The sequence below is a fragment of the Gopherus evgoodei genome, chromosome 8 (genome assembly GCF_007399415.2).
Source record: "Gopherus evgoodei ecotype Sinaloan lineage chromosome 8, rGopEvg1_v1.p, whole genome shotgun sequence".
NCBI classification, from domain to species: domain Eukaryota; kingdom Metazoa; phylum Chordata; order Testudines; family Testudinidae; genus Gopherus; species Gopherus evgoodei.
Genome location: NC_044329.1, coordinates 24,779,754 through 24,798,850, shown reverse-complemented (window position 1 = coordinate 24,798,850; position 19,097 = coordinate 24,779,754). Strand labels below are relative to the sequence as shown.

General features: G+C 38.2%; 1 protein-coding gene across 2 annotated transcripts in view; it reads right to left on the bottom strand.

Moving 5' to 3' along the window:
- The window catches only part of GABRA6 (gamma-aminobutyric acid type A receptor alpha6 subunit), a 31,917-nt gene that overhangs the window by 5,352 nt on the left and 7,468 nt on the right, over positions 1-19,097 (bottom strand). The window contains exons 8-9 of one of the 2 annotated variants that reach the window (XM_030572390.1): positions 17,324-17,583; positions 1,873-2,142 (exon numbers count right to left, since the gene is read on the bottom strand). In XM_030572390.1, coding sequence (XP_030428250.1) covers positions 1,873-2,142; positions 17,324-17,583 — 530 coding nt within the window. Of the gene's footprint in view, positions 1-1,822; positions 2,143-17,323; positions 17,584-19,097 lie in introns of those variants that run through there. The other variant, XM_030572391.1, reaches the window with a different exon arrangement.

The following is a 19,097-nucleotide window of genomic DNA, read 5'->3' as shown; positions in this document are numbered from 1 at the left end:
ATACACTGATCCAATGTAGTCAGAGTGTGAAAAATATTAATGATGTTCAAATATATTGTGGCAGGATTCAATTTGCTAAAACAATTTATTTCAGTAGCATATCTCTGTTTAGTAACTTTGGGCCTAATCCTGCAATTGAGTTGAATTGGCCTGTTTACATGGCCCAAGAATTATGCCTTGAATAGAAAAGATTTATATAGCAAAATGACTATAGGCATTTCAGGCAATAATGAAAAGTTAGTGAGATAGTATAATAGATTATAATTCTAACAATGAATATCAAAGCCATCATTTGTCACAAATGAGTAAACAAAAAGCAAAATGTAATTTATGGAGAAGTGTCTGAAAAATAGAAACACTGACAGAGTTCTGTAGTTCTGCTTTAGGATTTCTGCCATATTATAAGGCTAGTCCTGAAAAGAATTTCTCAGTTGTGTGTGTCTTTTGGGAGCATTTAAAAGTGAAACATGAAAAATGATTGCAGTCAGCACTATCTGAGAAGCCTTTAAAATGTGTAGGGTTAATATTTATGGTAATATACCTGGTTCAACTTAAATTTTTCATAGCTACTGTGGGAAAACAACATAGTCTTTCATTTTCCATCCTCAATTTAGAATTTCAGAGCAAGATCCTCATTTGATACATATCAGAACAGCTCCAATAAAGTCAGTGGAGTTTACAACAGTTTACAATAGCTGAGTATCTGCCCCTCAAACTTTTACACTACCAGTTCATGTAATAATTATGTATTGTATATATTTGTTTTAGGGGAACCTGAATATTTCTGACTGGTTGCATGTGTGTGTGTGTGAGAGAGAGAAATATATACGTTTTCACTCTCTGTTGTGTATTCAGTATTGTTCAAATGTGGCCATTCTTTCTGTAACTCTCACACACAAAGCAAAGTATATTCATAAAATCCATTGCAATGTATCAGGTGGTTCAAAGACAACATGGTAACAAAGTAAACACCTCATGGGTTGCATCATTCTTTTGTCCCATCAGCTGTATTTAGGTGAAAGAGAATAAGTTCAAAGGAGAATTTAAGCTATTAGAAGAAAGATTTAGGGTTTTAATGACTGCCTGAAAACGGTAAACTAATCATTGACAGATTATCCCAGGAGCATTCAATTTGCATCATATGCATCTTTTCCACAACACCTAGGAATAAGTCTGGGAATACTAAGGACAGGACATTTTGCTGTTTAATGCAAGTAAAACTAAATCTTTTAAACAAAGTTATGCAAAGGGGGATGGGGTATATGCATGTGTTTATTCAAACTTTATTGAGGTAAAAAGATGCACCAGGGTTTGATAGATAGATAGATAGATAGATAGATAGATAGATAGATAGATATGATGGAGCAGTATTTAGAGAATGTACAATGCAAGTGCAGCCAATTTTTTCCTACTGTCTAATGTTTAGAATGCATCTTAATTTTTTCTTTCTTTTAAGAGACAATGCAAAATAAACTCATCATTTTAAGGCAATCATAGAAGATATTTGGTTCTTAGCTCCTTCATTTCACTTCTTCAACAAATACTATACCATTCCTTGTCACACCTAACAAGATTAAGTGATGAAAGAAATAAAATTTGCTAGGAATACTGTCATATACACAGTCTTAGACAACTGCTCCCAACCTGCTCAAAGTATGTAGAAAGAAATATAATTTCTCCCCTATGAATAGTATTACTTCCTTGTCTTCAATACTCCTTTCTCACTGGCTGCTAATGTATATTATTACAAATGTCCATGCTGCAAAGAACTGAGTAACTGAAGTTCCAAGGCTGATTTTAAAAAAAAATGCTGGCCCCTAAAGCATAATTTCATTCTGTAACAGTTGAACACAATTAAACACTAGTACTCACTTCCATAGTGTCTTTTGAAAGGTAAACAACCCAATATACCAGGTTGAATCCTGCAAATGCCACTGGAAAGAGGATCCGGGAATACTGGTCTATTTTACTAGTGCCTCCGATTGCTGGTGGTGGTGGTGGCAGTGGTGGGGCTGGCGGGGGAATAGACGTTGGTTGACCTTGAGATGCACTATTGGACATTATGCTGGCTTCAGGGGACTGGTCTGTCTGAGAGGTTGTGGAGTTCATTCGCTTCTTTAGGTTACAGTTGGAATCAGAATGCTGTAGGGAGAAAACATTACCAGATTCTCAGCTGTCAGATTTGAGACACATGTTTGCAGTTTCTTTCAACATACTGAAATTAGGCTTCCTTCTGCCTTTCTGCTTGGGTTTCTGAGCATTGTTGTTGTGGTTTTTTGGTTTTTTTTTGTTTGTTTTTATATTCCTCGTTGTACAGTTTAAAGCAGACACAAAACTAATACACATAGATATGCTAATGGCCAGAGTCAGTCCTCAGGTGTTTATATGTGCATCACTCTCATGACATGAAAAATACATGCAGATATCTGAGGCAATATTTGTCTCAGAGCTTTGATATAAGATGATCGAAGAAAAAGTGTTCTATGTATAATGTTGTGTTACCATTATTATATATGTGGGCTGAGTGAGGGAGGGAAAGACAATAGATCAGAAGAGGAACCGGAGAGAAAAGACAAATGAGAGAACACAGAAGAAAAGAGATGAAGTAGACATAAATCCCGTACTTCTCTTCTACGTCAGTGCCTCAACTTATAGGGCCAAATTCTACTCTCAGATATGTGCACACAAATCCCATTGGCTCCAACAGATGTTGCATACAGATAGCTGAGGACAGACATTTTCTCTAACTAGGATTTTTCTGCCACTTTTTTATAGCATAATCTGTGTTTAATAAAAATGAAACCCTGCTGTTTCTCATGCTTTGCAGAATAGCACTGACCATCACTGATCACTGACATCAACATCTGTTCCTCCATTGTTCCCCTTGCCAAACTACCCCTCACAGAACCCAACCATGCCATGAAATCCATAAAATTCAGCCAGACCCATTGATGCATTAGGTGTTTGCCTTTCCTATAAAGTATCCAGAGAATGCCCAGTTCATTGTCAACTGTTTTCCTATCCTGCTTGATTCAGAAAGACTGAAAACAGGTTGACTGTGCTTATTAAGCATGGATGGACTCTCCTGGGGCTCCTTAACCTGAGGTATCTATGCTCAGTTCTATCTTAATTCTTTCTCGATTCCTGCCACTGAAGTTTTTCTACCATTGAGACTGTTATTTATTATTTATATTACCGTAGCATGTGAGAGCCTCAGTCATAGACCAGAATCCTATTGTGCTGGTTGCTGTAGAAACACAGAACAAATGACAGCCCTTACCCCAAAGAGTTAACAATCCAGTGGATTCACTGATTCTGCTCAGTTCTGTCTACTATCATCATAGCTAGGTTTGAAGCTTAGAGAATCTGAGGAAGGAAGGTGTCCCAAGAACCTATGTTTCAGGGTAATGGATAAAAATGTTGGCACTTAAATTGGATATAATCTCTGTGGATGTGAATTAGTGAAAAACCTAAAGAGCTTTTTCAGTCATCCTCTGCAGAAACAGAATGACTGAAACTGATGACTGAAGTCTTCGGCAATTTAAATGCCATTAGATTAACAAGAATGCTTGTATTGTAAAATAGAATGGTCATATTACTTCTTCACACAATGCACAATCAAAGGACAGTCAGCTTTGGCAGGGGATGTTATGCAGGCCAAAAGTATAACTGGGTGAAAAAATGAATTAGATAAGTTTATGGAGGATAAGTCCATCAATGGCTATTAGCCAAGATGGTCAGGCACACAACCCCATAATCTGAGTGTCTTCTAACTGCCAGAAACTGGGACTGGACAACATTTCCCTGTTCTGTTCATTCCCTCTGAAATATATGGCACCAGCCACAGTCAGAAGTCAAGATACTGGGCTATATGGACCATTGTCTGACCCAATATGGCCATTTCTATGTTTTTGTATTTGAATTGTATAGCACGGTAAAATGCTGTTGGATATCTAGTTTTGGTTACAAAACTGTGCAAAATTAATTATTTGGACATTGATTTTTATGACAGTCATTTCTTTAAGAACATCCCAGTGTCTTATTGTAAAAGTTTTATGGCTTGATTCTTCAGCTGCTCCATGCATCAGACTTCATTTCAATGCAGAAGCTGCAGGATTGGACCTTAAGCATTTAAAGAGATGAACATGTGTTTGTGACGGGTTGGATCACAGAAACCCCCTTGGGAACTGCCAACTGATGTGCCAAGACTACTTCTGCCCCTGCCAGCTTGGGACCCCAGCTCCTTGACTTGCTGAGCCAGACACACCTGTCTGCTCCAACACAGATCCAGGGTCTGAATTACTTGTCCCAAAGTTGCAGCCTTACCTGAAAGCAGCTAACAGAAGTGTTCTTGCCTTTAACACTCAGATGCCAAACTCCCAATGGGGTCCAAAACCTAAATAAATTCATTTTACCCTATATAATGCTTATACAGGGTAAACTCCTAAATTGTTTGCCCTCTATAACACTGATAGAAGTAAACACAGCCATTTGCCACCTCCCCCGAGTATTAATGCATACTCTGGGTTAATTAATAAGTAAAAAGTGATTTTATTAAATACAGAAAGTAGGATTTATGTGGTTTTAAATAGTAACAGAGAGAACAAAGTGAATTGCCAAGTAAAATAAAATAAAACACACAAGTCTATGTCTAATCAAACTGAATACAGATAAAATCTCACCCTGAGAGATGTTTCAATAAGTCTGTTTCACAAACTGGATGCCTTCCTAATCTGGGCACAATCCTTTGCCCTGGTACAGCCCTTGTTCCAGCTCAGGTGGTAGCTAGGGGATTCCTCATGATGGGTTCCATCTCTTTGTTCTGTTCCACCCATTTATATATCTTTTGCATAAGGCAGGAATCCTTTGTTCCTCTGGGTCCCCCCACACCCTTCTCAATGGAAGAGCAGTAGGTTAAAGATGGATTCCAGTTCAGATGACATGATCACATGTCACTGTAAGACTTCATTACCCACTTGCCAGCACACACCTATACAGGAAGACTTACAGGTAAAACAGAGCCATCTGCAGTCAATTAATGGGAGTCCTGGTTAATGGGAGTCATCAAGACTCCAAACCACCATTAATGGTCCCCACTTTGCATAATTACAATAGGCCCTCAGCTATAGTTCATATACTATATTCAGATACAAGAGTGGTACATTTATACAAATAGGATGATCACACTCAGTAGATTACAAGCTTTGTAATGATACCTTACAAGAGACCTTTTGCATGAAGCATATTCCAGTTACATGAGCATATTTTTATAAAATCATATAGAGTTCAACATCACAGTGTTGAAACAGTTATTCTATTCTATGATAATCTATAGTTAATATCATGCACTTACGGATAACCAGATAACCTGGTATTGACAATATGTCTTATGTTTGGTGAACAAAAGGAATGTAAAAGAATTATCTTCTTAGTATTCAGTATCACTGCTAGAGTATGAAAGAGAACCACACACTTCTCACAAGAGGCCAGATTCTGCTCATGGATGCACATGCTGATTTCCCATTGAAATTGATGGAAGTTGTATATGTGTATCCACTTGCAGAATTTGGTCTAAGAAAACATAAACAGAAGGCAGTGAAGAAAAATAAGCTTCTATTTGCACAACAGATAATGCTTTTTCTTTCTCTCTCTGTTTCTACCCCTCCTCGCACACGTTTCTTTCCTGAATCCCAAGCCCCCTGCCCACACTATGTCAAGTAACTGAAGAGTAACATGTTTTACAGATGGATTATAAGTGACATACATACTGTGAGGCTATGTCTATCTGGAACACAGATGTTTGATTTTTGTATTTTCCAGTTACACTGCAAGCAGCAGACAGGTTTGAAGGGGGAATCATCCACAGATGTGTCACAGAAACAGAAAGAGGGTTACCCATGTGCACTGGCACTAATCATAATAATCCTTCTCTCTAAACAGACTGGTTGTTTGAGCCTGAGCCATTACTTCCTCTCAGAGTCACTATCCCATTCTGCTTCTGTGCCCTGCTTTCGAAACTGGAATGTTGCTAGACACGCAGTGTGGTTTGTCTTTAGCTTTTGTACAAGAGGGCTTGATCTCTCCACAGTGGAGGAAAATAAGCAGATTTTTTTTTAAATGTTTATTATTTCATCCTATCACTTGTCAATAAACAGCATTCTGACATATATAAATCAGGACAAATTCTGCCTTGAATTACACTGGTGTAAATCAGGATTCAGTACACTGAAGTCGAGGAGGTACCATGGTGTATAGCTGGTTGAAATGGGTATATCTACACAGCCCAGGTAGACAGACATAGGCTAGTGGGGCTCACACTAGCGTTCTAAAAATAATTGTGTAGGTGCTGCTTTGATGCTGCTCAGGCAGGAGCTTGGGCTCTGAAGTCCATCCCCATTCCTAGGCTTCAGAGCCCAAGTTCCAGCTCAAGCTGCAGCTTCAAAGCACTGTTTCTAGAGCACTAGCCAAACCCTGCTAGCCCAAGTCTGTCAACCAGGGCTGGGGAAGCTCTCTCCCCCAGGCTGTATAGACATCCACAGTGAAAAGAAAAATAGGCCCACATGTTGCTGATGATGCTTTGGCAGAAGGTACATTAACATTCTTTCTATTGTTCTACAGTTAATGCAAAGATAGCAAATCCTTTTGTATAGGGAGTTGGTTGAGGGGAGCTGAGGTGGTGATTTTGTCAGTGGGTTTATTAAATCTTTTTGTTATATTTATGTTGCTGCAAGGGTGGGTTATCTGCAGGGACTTGCCGGAGGTTGTTTATTGGGGGACGTATTTTTAAGAGTGAAGTATTCCCAGAGCATGGTGTGGGCAGTTCTTTATTTAGTATAGCACAAATTTTAACAAATAAACATCCCTACCCATAGATGCTGGAACTGGGGGAGTAGGGGGGCAGGTATGCTACCACATCCCTCTGGCTTGAAGTGGTTTCCATCGTATACAGGGTTTATAGTTTGATTCAATGGCTCTCAGGACCCCCAATATATGAATTGTTCCAGCACCCCTGTCCCTACCATGCTATGAAGGAACATTCTCTTCACATCAGATGATGATAAATTTGGGGAGGTTTTGCCACCACAAGATACAGGAGATTCCTTTTATTTTAACTTCTCCCTTACTTTCAAGAGCCCACCTGTATATCTTCATTTAGCATTGCAGTCACAGAATCCTTGATCACAGATTCAAGGTGGAATATATTAATTAGTCCCAATTCTTGGGTCCCATTGAGCGAGACAAGATAGTTTTATACTCCCAACCCTGGACCTAGCCAGTGGCTGGATGGCAACTGGAGCAATTAAAAGGAGCATCAAATTGCTTTAAGTTACACCTCAATGGCCTATTCCAGCAGCCAGGACACATTATTGCTCCAGCCATTAATGGCCAGTTCCTTGGGCATGCCCCATACACTGAGGAACATCAGGTAGAGCTGGTATAACTTTCTGGAGGGGAAACCTCAAATAGCTGCTTAAACCAATTTAAAGATCCCTGTTTGCTACTTAAGCAATGCAAAAGGGGCAGATGGAAGCCTAGGACTTGGTCTTTTGTGTTGCAATGGATTGTCTTTACCAACACTATCATTGTAAATTATTCTCCAATTTATAATACAACTTTTTCTCAGCTACCAATGAAGACTCACCCAGAGACTCTGGCCAAAGGAACAGCAGCAAGAGGATGCAACAACCTGTGGCTTTCCTTCAAATTAAATTGATAAAGTTTATGCGTGAGGATGGGAGCCTGCAGGTTCTGTGGCAGCTGAGCTCTGAATAGTTGCTGTAGTCATTACTTTTCTCTATTTGGATTTTCCTTTTTGAGTGTTTTCTTTGACAAAGAGCATTGAGATTACAGTGACGAAATTTGCCAAAACACTACACAGAAAGAAAATATATGAACTATTACAACTAGCAAGCTATGTTAATCCCTGCTTTTATGGGATATAATAAAGCAAACTTGTACAGCACACCTAACACAAAATCTCAAACACTGTTAGTTGATTTGATAAATTGCAAAAGAAACTGGCTTCTTTACGTGGCCTCTTTGCTGACAATGCAGATTTGTGATGCCGCACAATGAACAAAATTGCTCCATGCCTGCAGTCTGACCCATGCATGTGGACCTTTCCACAATCACTCAAAATTAAACAGGAGGTGCTGTACTGCATAGAGTAGTAAGGTGCTGTCTAGGACTAACTAAGATCATACAACTAAACTAATCTGGATGCCCTTTGGATGCCCACAAAGCAGCTAGGAATCTATTCCATCCAGATACTTATCACCCTCCATTCTCACTGACTTTGCTAGGGTTTTCTTGGCACAACTCAAGATGCTCTCAGCAAACTGCAGCATCAGGCCCTTACCGCCTGTTAGAAAAGATAGAGCAAATATCACTTTGGAGTGTATATAATTCTGTATTCTAGCATTCTCTGTTTTTATAGGGATGCTGTGTGCGTATTATTAATTTTGTGTGTATATTTTTCTCTTCATATTTCTAATTAAAAATCACTTTGAAATTATCTGTAAATCTGCCTTCCTTCCTACTGTGGATATGTGATTTTGCTGTCACTGCAGCTTGTAGCATGGCACTAAAATGAGCATCTTATGTATATGTGTAGATACCAACAAACTTTAAAACAATTTGTACCTGTTCTTATTGCTGTCTCCTTTGCTCACTTAAGATTATGTACTTTTCCTGTCAGTACAGTGAAGTCAGAAGAAAATAATAGCAATAAACTCTAAACTTTCAGATAGAAAAATGTGATATTTCTTATTTCCTTTGTAATTTACTACGCTAAGGATATAGAATTTTGCTGTCATCACACTGGAATGAAAATGAAATTAGTGCCAAAGCTCAAATATGCCTGGACAAGCATTAAACCAGAAAAAAGCATAACTCCTATGCTTTTCCCCCTTTTGTCTGATTAATATACCTATGAATATGTGACATTTCTACCAATGCTACACAATATAAATGAAATAACTAACTAATAAATCCTCAAAGATTATTCAAGGGCCTAACTTCCATTATGGGTGTTAGGTGCCTGACTACTTTTGAGGATCTGGACCCTAGACGCTACAAAACTTAGATAATAACAATAATTAATAATTGATAGAGCTTTTGTTCTTATTTTTGTTTGTTGACCTAATGGCAAAAGGACTCTAAGAACACTCATTTAGATCCCAGTGACATAGATATAGATTTAAAACCAAAACACCATTGAAAATATTAAATCTACATCCAAATTGGGCCAGATTACTGAGCCTTTACTCACAGTGCTGAGTACTTACTCATAAGAGTAGTCCCAATGTCAACGAGACCAACCTTATGAGTAACTGCTTACCAGTAAGTATAAGAGGTTCACTGTCTGGCCCTCGATTAGTAACCTTCTCTCCAAACTTCTACATTGCTCCAAACATCTGTTGATTTCATCACCAACATTTAAAACAGGTAAGGAATTGGCGCAACTGAGCCCACAGCTGTTACTAACACTATTAACATCTGCAGAAGAAACACAGAACTCCATTTGAGGATTGGTCCTGCTTTGAGCAGGGGGTTGGACTAGATGATCTCCTGAGGTCCCTTCCAACCCTAATAATCTATGATTCTATGATCTGAGCAGGTAAAAAAAAAAAAGCTCTTTTAAAGATTTATGATCTTGCTGTCTCAGTGCAGTTCCATGATATGATAAATCAAAATGCAGACTGACACTGCAGAGCCTCAGACAAAATATATTTATTTTATGTTATTTATGGTAAATGTTTGAAGCCAAGTTTTGCTCTTAGATACACTGGTGCCAACCCAGTAATTTAAACGGAATTATTCTGGAGTGGCCCAAGTGGAATTGTGAGCAGAAGCCGGTCTCTCCACTTACTTTGTGCAATCTTTGCAGTTTTTATGCATAAAGAAGTGATATTCCTTCATTTTTACTCTGTAATCACATTTGTTTTATCCTATTTTAATATGTGCTGCTGTGATTACTGAGATCAGACTGCAATACTGTGCAAAAACGTCTAAATGCTAGTGGGGAAAAACCCTCATATCTTGAAATACAAGACATTTAACATATATTTGTGTGTGATTTCAACTCTCTCTTCTCTCTCCCATCCCTATCACTCAGCTCTAGCTCTAGAAAACATTTAACTCTTGTGGACCCAAATGATCATCAGTTACTTGCCCTCTTCTTTCAGCCACATCAGGATACTCATTAAACATGTCCAACATATTCTGATTGATGTAATCGCAGGGAACTAAATCCTTTATACTGGAAAAACATCAGGCTCCTCAACACTTGAGGAATGTTGCTTAAAGACAGAATAAGAATCCTCTGCTGTCGGAGCCATATCCCTTTTTGGCTTAGGAAAAAGAGCTGCTTGAAAAAAACAAACAGCAAAAAGTTTTCACAAAAATATTTAATTGGAAAGGGTTTTTATTTGTTGATTTTTTTTTCACTTTTCATTTGTTTATCGAAATGTCATCAAAAATTCTGACCAGCTGTATAGGAAATAATCCCTGTTAAGCTCTTTGACTGTCATGCTGCAAAAGCTCTTGGATACTGTACAACAGGCATCCATACTAAGTGACTTAGGTCCTTGTGCTCTAGTGTACTGGTGGACTCTGGCTCCCTCCTGAAGTCAGTTAGAGTCCAGGGGGTTCTAGGCACCTAGGGACCCGTGCAACCCTTTCAGGATCTGGGCCTACTGAATAAAGAGAGCTGTGAGGAAGAAACAATATGATTCATATTTAAAACACATATTTGAAATGGAATAAAATCTAAAAGCTGTACTGCTTTCCTATGCTATAGATTCTGAGTTGTTTTTGATATGCTGGAACAAATGTAATTACTGTAAGAATAAAAATGGGCTTCCATCAGGGTCCAGATGCATTCTCAGCTTGTTGCTGTCATATTTTGGAGTGGAATGCCCATAGTTTTGTATTTCACACAGAGATCACCTGCAGCTGACAAATACAATGAGCCAAATTCTGCTCTGAGCTACCTGAGGTAAACTCATAGTGACTCTCTGGCAACAAGTGAAGTCACTCTGGGTTTGTATCACTTCACTGAGAGCAGAATTCAGCCCACTGTATCTGACTGAAGACAATGGAGTCCAAGGACTTAATGGAAGTTTGTAGCAACTCCACTGAGTATGACAGAATAGAATTTGGCCTTGTGCCTTCTCTATTTTTAGATTACAGAGGTTTGGTGGAGGATTATGTAACAACATATTAGCAAGAGATTTTGAATAAAAGAGGCATTTGAACAAAATTAACTATCCCGAAGGGTGAGAGGGACATGTCTACTGTATTTTGAATGATTTTTGTAGTAGACAAAATTAGATTTGGAATTGTAAAAAATTGAACATATTCTGAATCCACTTTAACTTGATGGGTTTAAAACTATTCAAGCACTAAAGCTTTTAAATGACTCTCAATACTAGATCTTCCCTCTCTGGTCTTGTCTGCTACAATGAAATGTTTGGGTGCAACTATTTCATCGTTACTATACCACCAGTGGAAGTGTTTGTGTAAACAGGGGCATACACACCACCATATCACTTAGACTGGTTGGGACAGGCTTAGAGAACATGATGGCAAAAATGCTGGTATCTTATTTACACTGTAACTCACTCCATTAATACCACTAATGAAATTGTATTGGTAGCACTGAATGATTCCCAGTCTAACACAGCCCTCCTGGACTCTTCAGTAACTAGCTCAACCTTAACATTCTCCATCAGCTTTCACTATCTAAGGAGTAAGTTATATAAAGACAGAAGGCAGATAGTACTCTTCCTTCTGACACAGACACTGCTCACTACATTTCTCCTGAAACTCCCAACTGATAAACCTAAACCCTTGGCAATCACCAAAAAAAACAAAACAAAACCCACCATTATAGTGGAAGAAAGGTTGGTTTTTTTTTAACTCTGCTGGAGAAATATTAGAACTGAACAGAAAAGGAGACAAGAAGATCTGAGGGCATAGGAGAATGTGAAGATTTTTAATTAAGGGATTTCTTTTAATCACGTGAAGCAGAGAATTTGGTGCTACTTAGAAAGGTGGGGGGAGGGGTAGAGAAAAATTATCCTATTTAAAACATTGTTGAGGGAGAATAGCATAGGGCCTGGTTAAAAGAAATTAAGACACACAGAGGACATCTTAGAAAAACAGAAAGTCCTGCAACAATATTATACAAGGATCTAGAACAAGAAGAACTAGACTTTGCAGAAATCAGAAAGAAAAGGAACTGTAAAAGAAAGCAATGGCATGATTTAGAATCAGATAAGGAGTAAGGAACCAAAGCATAAGAAGTGACTACAAAACAGAAGGGGCAGGGTTCTAGAAAGAGAAGGAAAAAGAGACGAGACAAATAGGAGAGTGATACAGCAGTAGTATACAAAACACAGAGACCCCTCCTTTCCTCAAAACACCTTCCTTAATGACATTAATGACATTAACTCCCTTTGAACCAGGGCTGCCTTTTTACAAGAATTTTTCCCAGCATGCCTTCATGAGGGTCAGCCCTTTAAATCTAACAGAGTCAAGCAGTTGCAAAAGTGGCTTATTTAGGACTGCAACTGCTTGCTACATCTTCTTCTAATTCGTAAGAACTCTTGATTCTTGTGATTTCCCTTGGTTTTTCCCTTTCCTATTCCTGAGGAGATGGGTACATCCTTATGCCAAACCACCAGGGTGGAAGTGGAGCAATATTCCACAGGTATAAACAGTGACTGCTGACTCTCTGAAGACCAACTCTGAAGTTCTGCTTGGGAAGAAGTTCCATGCACTGCTGTCTGTAACCTTTTTAAATTTGGAGACTTTTGTATAGGGCTTATATTGTTTGCTTCGTTGGATTTTGCTTCTTTCCTAGTTTTAGATGCCATGTATTATTTGTAAATAGCTCTGTTAAGGAAAATATTTGTAGACTGTGTTTCTTAGATATTTTACTACTCACTTGCTGGCTTTTATTGCTAAAATGGTGAAAAAAGAGGGAAGTATTGATTGTACTTACTTCTACAGTTGTTTGTGGTTTAAACCCTTGAGAGTAAAACTTTACAGAGTGCGAATTTCAAACTTCTTTGTTTGGTTTATTGATTTCTTCAAGGTCAGACTTTTAGCCTGTGTTCAGATTGGGCTATAGTGGTATGGAGAATATGTAAATCCCTTCAGTGGCTCTGAGAGCTGCCAGGCTTTTTAGACTCAAGCACTGGCATGACAGGGAAAGAAGCTATGTGGAGCAATGTCCTCAGCAGCAGGGCTCTCACTTCCTTTACTTTGTAGCATCTGTTGCAGAGTCACCCCACAGTTGGGGTGCAGAGGAGGGCAAACTGCAAAAAGACACGTGCTGTAATTGCTCAGTATGAAGTTAAACTGTCTGAATATGGGCCCTGTTTTGGGGAAGCTGAAACTCTTCTGTGATCTGCACTAGAGCTTGAAGATAGAGGAGTCCCTCTGTGAAGGCAATGGTTCTGTACCTTATATGGGTTTTGCACCATTCTGACTTCACCGTAAGAGAGAGCAGAATCCTACCCAAAACCTTGGATTGTAAATTTCTGAAACCCAATATGAGGACTTTGAGAACTGATGAAGAGGCTGAAAATAATGAAAGTGCTGATTGGATTTTGGTATTTGATTGAACATTTGCAACATGAATGTAATGTTCTTTTCACTAGAGACTCTTGAGTTCTGCTGAACTCTCTGTTCTTTGGGAGCTGAGGGCACTCAGCACCTTGAGGATCAGGCTCATGATGCCTTTGGCAACCAGTGCTGTGGGTGGGCCTCCTCACTGCAACTTCTGGGAACAACAAATAGGAACTACGTCGGGCAAGTTTTCCTGCCAGGCCTCCTTGAGCCACCTTGTCTTATTCAGATTCCACTGCATGTATTGGTGTCTTCAAAAAAAATGAGGCAAAAATTTGTCTACCTATGAAGAGGAGTTGGATCTTCTAATATAATTTTTTTCATCTGGGATCTCAGAATTTTAATGACTGCAATACTTAAGTAAGTGTTTTACTGGATATAATTTGATGTCTCTGCCTACTGTGTTTGGACTCTAAATTGGGTAAAATTATATTTTTCCCTTCTCCAAGAACGCAGGATTTTATGGACCATTATCACATTGTTCTTTTCTCCTCCTTCTGTCCTCTTTGAATTAATTTCATTGTTTATATATAACGGACACTCTATAGATCATATTACATTTTCTTTATATATTTGGGTCTTTAAATGGAACAAATGATGAAGAGCATTATTCAGGGATTCAGGCCCGAAATGTCTTTCCAGTTTAGGGTTCTTATTCTAAGATAGGGATGTGCTTTTTGTTAATATTTTCTTTTGCTATGTCATGTCAGGTGATCTATTTAACTTAGTATTTTGATATTTTCCTGAGTGATTTCCTGTGAAAAAGCTATATTTGAAAAAAAAAAAGGAGGGAGGGCTTAAAACCTTTTAAAGCGCTCCTAGTCTTTAAATCTGTAGCATTTTACCTTTGTAGCATTAATTTGCTGTTATAATATATTGCCCATAGGGTATATAATGTCCTCAGTCAAATAATAATAATTCAGTCATAACAACTAAGCCTTTCTCAAATGTCATGACATTTGAAAAAAATTATTTCATCTGAACATTAACAAATATATTATCTGCTTTTGTTGTAAGTTGTGATGAGGCAACTTATTATTAAGGTTTCCTTAGAATAATAAAAATGTAAATATTCAACATGCACATCTAGATTTACTTTACGCTTATTTATTTACAAGTTTCCTCAAAATTGAAAATCTACTTTTTCATTATCCATTATGGCAAACTTCTGCAAACTCTATCACACATGATTAGCTTTGCTCAAGTCAGTCTTGCTTGAGTTTTTTTGGGGAGGTTCTTTAACCTCATTTTACACAATCTGGGCCAGAAAAAAACTCTGTTTTCTGAGTTGTAATGTGTGATACAGTTTCTTTAAATTTTTATGAAAGACAAAAGATGTTATGAGAATAATCTGCTTTTCTTTATTTTGTCTGTCTTTTCTGTAGTCTCCTGCTTCTTCCCAATGCTAAAACAAATCTTTATTAAAATGCACTGCGGGCTTGTCTAGACACACAGTTAGTGTGCGGCAAGCTGCAATATAAATCTATAGTACGCTAGTTGTCCATATACACCCTGCTACCATGCAGTAAAAGTTCCCTAGAACACTTTAATCTACTCTGCTTTACAGAGGTATATTAAAGCACACTAGGGAATGGCATACTGGTGCACTGTAGACTTGAACCCCAGTTTGCCACACGCTGTTTTTCTAGACAAGCCATGAGATTTATGAGCCCAATTCTTCTGCCATTGATGTCAAGGAAATGTTGTTTTTTATTTCAATGGGGAGCAGCAACAGTAACAGGCTGTACAACTACACCTTTGTTAGTAAATGTACCCTACTACTCTTTAAATGGTTTGAGATATACCTAACCTATTACAGTTTAAGTTGTACTAAAGTATATTTAAATAGAAATGTTTTAGCTAGGGACTTTGAGATTTGACATGGAGAAGCAGGATGGCTTTGTGGTTAAAGCAGTGGAATGGTATTCAAGAGAACTGGGTTCAGTTGTGCTACCCACTGTCATAAACAGATAGCTAAGGGTTAACGTCTCTTTCACCTGGAAAGGAATAATCTGAACCACCTGACCAGAGGACCAATCAGGAAACAGGATTTTTTTCAACTCTGGGTGGAGGGAATTGTGTGTCTGAGTTCTTTGTCTTCTGCCTGACTCTTTCTCAGCTATGGGAAGGATTTTTCTATTTCCTGCTTTCTAATCTTCTGTTTCCAGTTGTAAGTACAAAAAGATCAGATAGGATTTATATGTTTTTTTGGTATTTACATGTCTATAGTTGCTGGAGTGCTTTGAATTGTATTCTTTTTGAATAAGGCTGTTTATTCAATATTCTTTTAAGCAATTGACCCTGTATTTGTCACCTTAATACAGAGAGACCATTTGTATGTATTTTTCTTTCTTTTTCTATAAAGCTTTCTTTTAAGACCTGTTGGAGTTTTTCTTTAGTGGGGAACTTCAGGGAATTGGGTCTGCAGCTCACCAGGGAATTGGTGGGAGGAAGAAGTCAGGGGGAGGTCTGTGTGTGTTAGATTTACTAGCCTGATTTTGCATTCCCTCTGGGTGAAGAGGAAAGTGCTTTTGTTTCCAGGACTGGAATTACAGAGGGTGGACTCCCTCTGCTTAGATTCACGGAGGTTGCTTCTGTGTATCTCTCCAGGAGCACCTGGAGGGGGGAAGGGAAAAGATTTATTTCCCTTTGTTGTGAGACTCAAGGGTTTGGGTCTTGGGGTCCCCATGGAAGGGTTTCCGGGGGACCAGAGTGCCCCAAAACACTCTAATTTTTTGGGTGGTGGCAGCAGTACCAGGTCCAAGCTGGTAACTAAGCTTGGAGGTTTTCATGCTAACCCTCATATTTTGGACGCTAAGGTCCAAATCTGGGACCAGGTTATATGACCCCCACTTTCTGGGTCACCCTGGGCAAGTTCCTTAATCTTTATGTGCCTCGATTCCCTATCTGTAACCGGAGATGACGATAATGTTAACTTAGCTTGGATTAGTGTTGTGCATATAAATAAACTGAAGTTGGTGATAATGCAGGCTATAGCATTAGTTAGGGAGACTTAGTAATGAAAATATTTAAAACCGATTTTCAACCATTTAACATATCTTGCTATTGATAAAAGAAAGTATTTCTGTCTCTCTCATGTGCTGAATATTTACCCCTCCTCCTTTAAAACTGTATCTCTGTGTCTTTTTCAAAGCTTCCGCCAACACAGCTCTTTATGCAAGTAACAGATGCCAAGTTTATGTAAAAGCTAATTCTCCTTCCTCCAGTTGACCCACTTATGGTATGTATATTACAGTGATCCAGTAACCATCTAGCCAATGCATGCTCTCACTCTTTTTTGAACAGTGCCCTGCAAATTCTGCAATCTTACTATGATGTAGTCTGCATACTGGTGATTATTTCCCTGAATCACAGTACTTACAGCATTGCTTGAAGAATGTATTTGTGTGTAACACTCTAATGTTGTTTTTCTTTAATTATTTTGCTTTATATAAATAAGAATGACTGAAGAAGAATATCTCCACTTAATACAAACAACTACAAATGAACTGCTTTCACCTTCTGACGTTAGAGCAATAACTTCCTTGACGTTTGAATTGATGTGACTCAGTTATGTAATCTGTTCCAGACTAAGATCACTTTAACATTGTTCAATTGTTTTGCATTCACTACTTTGGCTATCTCATCCTATATGATGCTTATTATTAGAAAAATGAGCAATTACCGAGACAATCTCGTCCTCTGCTGGTACAGTTGCTGCTGATAGTGCTGCTGATAGTGCTGCTGCCCGGGCTGCCTTCCTCATTGCTCTCTGAGTCTGAAGATTGGTAAAGTAGTTTACAGCTGCGAACTCGATAAGTGCAGAGAAGACAAAGGCAAAGCACACAGCTATGAACCAATCCATGGCAGTAGCATAAGACACCTTGGGCAAAGAGTGGCGCGCACTGATGCTTAAAGTGGTCATTGTTAGAACTGTAGTGATCCCTTTAAAATAACAGAATGAAAATTAAGGTATTAGGATTTTGCTTACATCCATATTGCTTATAAATTGTTATAAATATATAGATTACACTTCCTATTGTTTCATTACTATGCTCCCTATCAGCTGATTAACAGATTGCAAAATACTCCTTGTGCTTCAAACAGTTCATATTTGTATATCTAACCATAGTGAATAAGCCATCCTAGATTGTATGCCATATTTTAAAATGGTACAAATGTAAAGTGAAGATACTCACTGGCTGAGTAAGTGTTCTTTCTAGAATGATGCTAAAACATGGATATAACAGCATGCCTGGAAGCACCACTTTCTAGAGAAGGTAGTTGTAGGAACAACATGAGGACCACACAAGGCAATTCCCATATAAGAAGGAAAGAGGGTCAGCTTTCAAAAACCTATTTTATCTATGGGTTAGTGAGCACTATCTATTGCAATAATCCAGGTTAAAATACTATAGTTTAGTAACATGTAATTTCAGCATCCTTCTCCACCCATCCCACTTTGAGGTTACATTGAAGGGACATAAGATGTCATACAGAACTCATGGGAGTTCTGCATGAAGACTAGTGGCAGGATAGCTTCCAAGATCAATGTTCACTCTTTACAGTGCCAGGTGGGTCTGAGGATACCTTATATTGAAGTAAATAGATTGCAGAACACTGCTTCTCTCCTCCAATGATCAGGAAAGGGTGGGTGGGAGGTAGAAAATGTTATGTTGTGTTGTATTGATCATCAATATGCTATGACTGATGCTGAGCAGTGAGAATGCAGTGTCATCACATACTAATGTAATACCTCACTGCAGCCTCTGGACTATGTGAGTTGATTATTTTAGAGTTCTCTCTGCAACTCTCTCTCAAGATGCAGCTTGCCAACTATCTGCAGTTCAGTACCACTGTTCCAATGTCATAATCTAACATGTTAATAAAATGCAAATAGAAGATTTAAAAAAACCCCAATATCTCCTGTCCCCAAAATTTGGCAACATTTTTATAACAGAAATATAAATAAGTCTGAGGTATAATTCAGTGTCAAAAGTCCATGACTCACATATGCACACGGGTGAACTTTTCAAGATTATATGTGCTGAGATTAGAACATGGTCGTGTGCTATTTAGCAATATTTAGTAATGTAATGATGGATTCAGTGTCTGTATAAATACTTATCGGTACTGGAATTTAGATATTTGGAATCTGGAAGATTCCTATCAGTAAGGGCTGAATGATTTTAGAAGATGATTTTCTTGAAATGCTCTGGACTGACAAAATCTGCCTTATCTCACAGAATGCTAAAACACAGTTGAAAAAATTGTACAATTGATATTTATTTATCTTTGGCTGTAGATTTTAAATATTTCTCAGTAAGATTTAAGAGAGTTTAGTTAACATCACTGTAAAACTCATTTTATTTCACTACTTGCATTAAAAATTTTGCTTTAAGTATCTTTCCACATCTGAGATTTTAATGAATAGGATAGCTCAAAGGTCATATTCTGGT